Raw genomic sequence first — 5280 nt, 5'->3', positions numbered from 1 at the left:
AGAGTGACCGTATCGGTATTAGATAATCGATATTAAATATCATATGTAAATCGATACATCGATGATTATGTGTCATGATGTCATGCGATAGAATACCTAATCAACAAATCATACGGTCACACACACATAGGCCCTGGCCACTGTTTACACGAATTTTGTTAATAAAAATATTTCATACTTTAATTGCGTACAGGGCAACTAAATAATAAGTGAACCAAAATTAGCTATAGCCAGACATATAGCGCAAAAATGACCATAGAAATACAGAGCACACAAGTTTTACTACAAATAACGAAGTAAACAACAACGGAACAAATCTTTTTTTTTTCTAATAAATATCGACACAACTCAGAAGGAATCAAAGTCATAAATCTGAGCATAATTCACTTGGTACCCCAGCCACAGGTAAATTGGTGTTGTATCACATACTTGACAAAGATTCAACCATTTCAGAGCAACCAGAAATTGCTGGAAAATTCGACAGCCCAAGAGAATTAGTGTCAAATTAGTTTTTGTGTTGTGTGTGTGTGCGTGCATAAGAAAAGAAAACGAAATGTTTGAAAATTTGTTGGGTATTTTTCGAAAACGACGTCGCTGTGAAGAAGAACATTTGCCATCTGATCCGCGAACCAGCATTAATAATAATTACGACAGCAATGATGAGAATGATGATGTCGATGACGTTGAGTGTCCAGCTGCGTGGAACGGCGCACATATTAACAACTTGCAAATCGATAGGTAATTAATAACTAAATAAACGCTCTCTTTTCTCTCTTCTTGCAGCTGGTGAGAGTGTGAATGTGTGTGTAGCTATCATATAAACAAATAATAATAGCAGAAGCCAACAACAACAACAGCGCATCCCACGCATAAATAAAGCTTATGACATTCCAATAATATAGTCAAACACTTTCAAGATCAAGTTCGCTCAAAAGGCGCCAACTTTTGAAACTGTAACGCTGAGAGCAAGAGCAAGAAGAGAGCGCGAGCGCTAACGAGAAACGGTCAGTCAAAAAAGTAAAATAAAAGAAAAGAGAGAACGACTTAACGCGAACAGACAACGAGACAGTTGATTGGTTTGCTTCGCCAAACACACGCCACTGGCAGCAGCTGCGGCAGGTGTCAGTTCGTCCACCCTGGATCAGCTGCAGGATATGGATATTGATGCTCCATTGGCGCATGGCATGCAGCAGGAGCACAACAACCACAGCAACAATCATCATCATAACAACAGCAGCAGCTCATCCCACGGCTACCACTCGGAATCATCAATGAATTTCGATTACTTACAAGGCCTGCGCGCCGATGCAGCTGCGGCATCAACATCCTCGGTGGCCGGTGGTGGCAGCAGTGGCAGCAATGCGTATGGACTTGTCGACGACAGTAGAGCACTGGACAGGTTGTTATTCCTCCTCACTACATAAAACTACTAGTCTCAACACAACAAAAAAAATCATCTCAACAAACAACAACCACAACAGAAAACAAAAATCAATATCCAAAAAGAAATCGTAAACGATTCAAAAAAAAAACGTTAAGTTTCTTATAACTTGTCGCCTTTTGTAGTTATCTCTCTGTATATTTTATTTGCACACTGCTACCTTAAGTTCAGTCAGCTTTTTAGCATATCATTATCAACTTATTTATTTACATCTCTTTTTCATACATATGACTCTTTATGGTAGTACATAGTAATACATACATAATAATAATAATAATGATGGTGGTAGCCCAAAAGTGTTATTGAATGGCGCCCACACAATATCCATAAAAAAAAAAACAAAAAATAACAAAACCATTGTGTGAGTGCCTCTTAAGTATTACTTAAGTTTCTCGGCAATACTGACTGACAGCCTAACAACCTAACAACAACTTTGCTTGTCTATTTTCATATCAACTCAACCAACAACAACAACCTCGACAACAACAACCAAACAACTTCTAATAACCAACATTGGGTAGGCCTTACAATGTGAACGAGCGGTAAATCAACATTCACGCATTATTCTTTATTTTCTATGGAAATTAATCTTGTCCCACTTTTTGTTTTGGGTAGATTTGTTACAATACTCGATCAGTTGGATGCGCGTGTGGAGAAGTTCCGCAAGGATGCATTGAATTTACAAGAGAAGAAAGACTACCTCTTAATGTCCATGGATCTCATCAAGAGCAATGAGATGCTGCAGAGCATGACCGAGGGTAAGTTTCAAGTTAAATATTGTAAAGTTTAAATTCTCTTACAGAGTGAAATCAGATTGGTAAAATGTCAACAATCATTTCTTCAGTATTTTTTGTTAATTTTAAAATGTAGTAGCTGTCTAAAAATGCTTTATGAATTACTAAACATAATTCATAATTTCTAAACATAAAGCATTCTTGGGTTATAACGAAATAATAGAACTTTCCTCAATTTTGTTTTAAAGTAAAGGGTCTAATGATTTAAGCTAATATAACATTCAAATTTGTAATATTTGATTGCAATTTAAGTTTAACAGTGGTGTAAACTGACAAATTATATATCTGTTAAAGATTTTTGACTTTCATAACATATATTTATTGAATATGAATTTATTATTACTCTTTTTTAATACTTATTTAGCTGAATTTCACTCAGCAATTGAGATTTTAATTGAACAAAAGTTTTTAAAATGTGCTAATACAAATTGTTTATATTCCAGCTGAACGTGAAGAGATTATGCTCTACATTCAACGAGTCAGTTCACGCCTGGGCACCGTTGAGCTCAATGTACGCACTGTGAGAGATATATCCCAGGAGGATTCTCTCAGCCAGATCAATGCCTTGATTGACACCATGATCAAAATGGGTGATCCCGTGATGGCCCGCCAACGTTGCCAGTTATATTTAAATGCCTGCTGCAGCAGCACCATGGATCCAAGCAACCATTTGGGCACAGTGCACGAGGCGGATATTGGACCCATCGATAAGAAATTCGAGAGTGCTTTGCTTGGTTGCACTTTGGATGATCAAAAGAACATTAAGAAGCGTTTACAGGCATTGATGGGCTATCTGAATAAGCAAACTGTTACCAATTAATTTTGAAAGCTACTGTAGTTACAAATATCCAGCGATATATGTTAGACACATTTATAAAAATAATAATAATACGATGTTATGAGCGAATGGGCGAAAATACGATAATACCAAAACGAAATTGATATACTTAATAACAAATAAAGCAAATCTAAATAATGCACACACAGCATAAAATCATTGTTTTTATCGCTGTTTATTGATCACTATTTTACTAATTTTTATGATTACACACCCGGATAACAAATGTCTTGCGGTTTCAACACTCGATCACTGAGCACCCAAACGGAGCCCTCGGCACCAAAGAAAATTTGCTGTATATTTTTAGATGTTAGATAAATAATCTCATTGCCTTCGGCTGTTAAATTCGCCAGCTGGGCGCAGCGCACAACGGCGCCAAACTTTGGCATCACATAGAAGAGAGCGCCGAAGTAATCGATTAACATGCTGCGACTGGGACCCAAAAGACTTCCCAGTCGAGTCAGTTGCAGCGACAGCGAATTGGAGGCAACGGAGTTGGAGTCTGCCAACTGGAGTTGCTTCACCGAGCTGTAGAGCACGCCATCCTGATCGGAGACAATCAGTTCTCCCTTCAGTCCAAAGGTAAAATCAATGGGACGAATGGGAAACGCTTGTCGCATATTCTCGTACTTGTTGCTCATCAGATCACGTTGATGCCACGTTTGCTCCAGTATATCATAGGCCAAGATGTGTGGTCTGCTGTCCTGAATGAAGTATATATGACGTTCCAGCTCGCAGCTGCTCGATTTGGGTCCCAGCTGCACCACCAGACTCTGCGTGGCATTGGCATCGATGTACTGACCACAATCGATGCGCAGCAGCTCCGCATTGTTGCGCATCAGATCGAAGACCAAGAGCTTGGGTGCACAGCCGCCATCCGGCCAGCCCAGATCCATGACCCACAGTCTACTCAGACTGTCCACCTGGGTCCAGTGCGTCTGCTGCAAGCGTGTGCAATCCGCAGCTGCTTCGGCTCGATTCGCATGCGTTTCGCTGTTGGGAAAAACCACTGTGCGCATGGGCAAATATGAAACTGGCCACTGTGCCTCGATGAGCGTGGGGAAATCATTGTGTGTCACACTTATGCTGAGAAACACTCGCGAAAAGTGTGTGGACAAATGCCGCACATTGTAACTGGAGTCATTGAGGCCAGCCTGTGACATTCGCCAGGCGCCATTGATCGACACCCTAAAGATCACCACAAAAACGACGTAGAGACGATGCCGCGTTTGTGTGTCCATTGTTTGGAGCGAATGGAGTGCAACTGGAACTGCAACTGTAAATCAGCAACTGCTTACGTTGTATGTAAATAGAAATATGTCCAAGTCAAGGCAGTCCAAGCCAAGTAATGCGTCCAAAATTTGTCTAGCTCAGCAAATGGGATATCGTGTGTCAGCCGGCCAATGAATTAACCCGTCAACCTGCATTTCGTTGATTGCCCAAAATAAAGTCATAACATTCGTTATTCTTATGTGACGAAATGCTTTTTACTATTAATAAAATAACAATGTATTTTTTTTGCTTTTTAATCTGCAACTCATGCCACTTTCTTATATAGAGTACTTAATTTTTAATAATTTATTGTGGTGAAACCCATAGAGTATTATTTATTAATTGGATTCGGTTTTCCAAACACAAATAAATTTAATAAATTACTGGTTGATACTCGTTATTTAAATTTTGTGATAACTTTAATACAAAATACAAAATAATGATTGATTTACAGAACTTATAAAAATAAAAGACAAAGGATAGATACTTCTTTTCATTTTTTTAGTATGATGTTTGTATTTTTAACATCATTTTACAAATGAATGAAAATGGAATGCTATTGACTATAAAATAACATAAATTAAAAACTATAATTGACTTAAATTAACTACCAATATAAAATATAAATTAATCACAAATAGGCGGGGAAAATTATTGACATTTCTATATGCCGAAGTCAGCATTATGTTTAATTGATATAAACGACAACAATATCATGTGTAGTGTATTTCAAATTCGTTTTGTTGTTATATAAATATTATTTCTTTATTATTGTTTATTTGTCTATATGCGCGTGTATTCAATCAGTCAAGAGATGCGTTGCAATGAGTCAGTTCTAAAAGCGTTATCGCTGTTGACGAGATATCAGTTAAATCAAAAATACCATGCAGTATAGAACTGATAATACTTATATGTACATCCAGCCAATATGTTAT

General features: G+C 37.9%; 2 protein-coding genes across 3 annotated transcripts; one reads left to right on the top strand and one right to left on the bottom strand.

The window, feature by feature from the left end:
- Window positions 1-401: 401 nt before the first annotated feature.
- LOC117571221 (BAG family molecular chaperone regulator 2) lies at window positions 402-3229 on the top strand. 2 transcript variants are annotated; one of them, XM_034253269.2, is made up of 4 exons: window positions 402-738; window positions 1963-1983; window positions 2057-2199; window positions 2679-3229. In XM_034253269.2, exons 1-4 carry the CDS (start codon window positions 554-556, stop codon window positions 3053-3055), a joined length of 726 nt encoding a protein of 241 aa, XP_034109160.1. In that variant the 5' UTR covers window positions 402-553; the 3' UTR covers window positions 3056-3229. The 2 variants fall into 2 exon arrangements, with proteins under 2 accessions (XP_034109160.1, XP_034109159.1); XM_034253268.2 differs by lacking the exon at window positions 402-738 and adding an exon at window positions 1143-1399.
- A 50-nt stretch (window positions 3230-3279) lies between these two features.
- LOC117571218 (uncharacterized) lies at window positions 3280-4368 on the bottom strand. Its single transcript, XM_034253266.2, has one exon. The coding sequence runs from the start codon at window positions 4312-4314 to the stop codon at window positions 3280-3282; it is 1035 nt and encodes a 344-aa protein (XP_034109157.1). The 5' UTR covers window positions 4315-4368.
- Window positions 4369-5280: the final 912 nt, after the last annotated feature.

The sequence above is a fragment of the Drosophila albomicans genome, chromosome 3 (genome assembly GCF_009650485.2).
Source record: "Drosophila albomicans strain 15112-1751.03 chromosome 3, ASM965048v2, whole genome shotgun sequence".
In the NCBI taxonomy this organism is placed as follows: Eukaryota; Metazoa; Arthropoda; class Insecta; order Diptera; family Drosophilidae; genus Drosophila; species Drosophila albomicans.
The sequence above is the reverse complement of the archived record's forward strand: the minus strand, read 5'-3'. Positions and strand labels throughout refer to the sequence as shown.

Bases quoted from the DNA above. Each gene is read 5' to 3' on its own strand.
- LOC117571218 (XM_034253266.2), bottom strand. From the start codon at position 4,314: ATGGACACACAAACGCGGCATCGTCTCTACGTCGTTTTTGTGGTGATC.
- LOC117571221 (XM_034253268.2), top strand. From the start codon at position 1,155: ATGGATATTGATGCTCCATTGGCGCATGGCATGCAGCAGGAGCACAAC. The intron at 1,984-2,056 runs GTAAATCAACAT...TGTTTTGGGTAG, and splicing joins CCTTACAATGTGAACGAGCG to ATTTGTTACAATACTCGATC. The intron at 2,200-2,678 runs GTAAGTTTCAAG...TTTATATTCCAG, and splicing joins GCTGCAGAGCATGACCGAGG to CTGAACGTGAAGAGATTATG.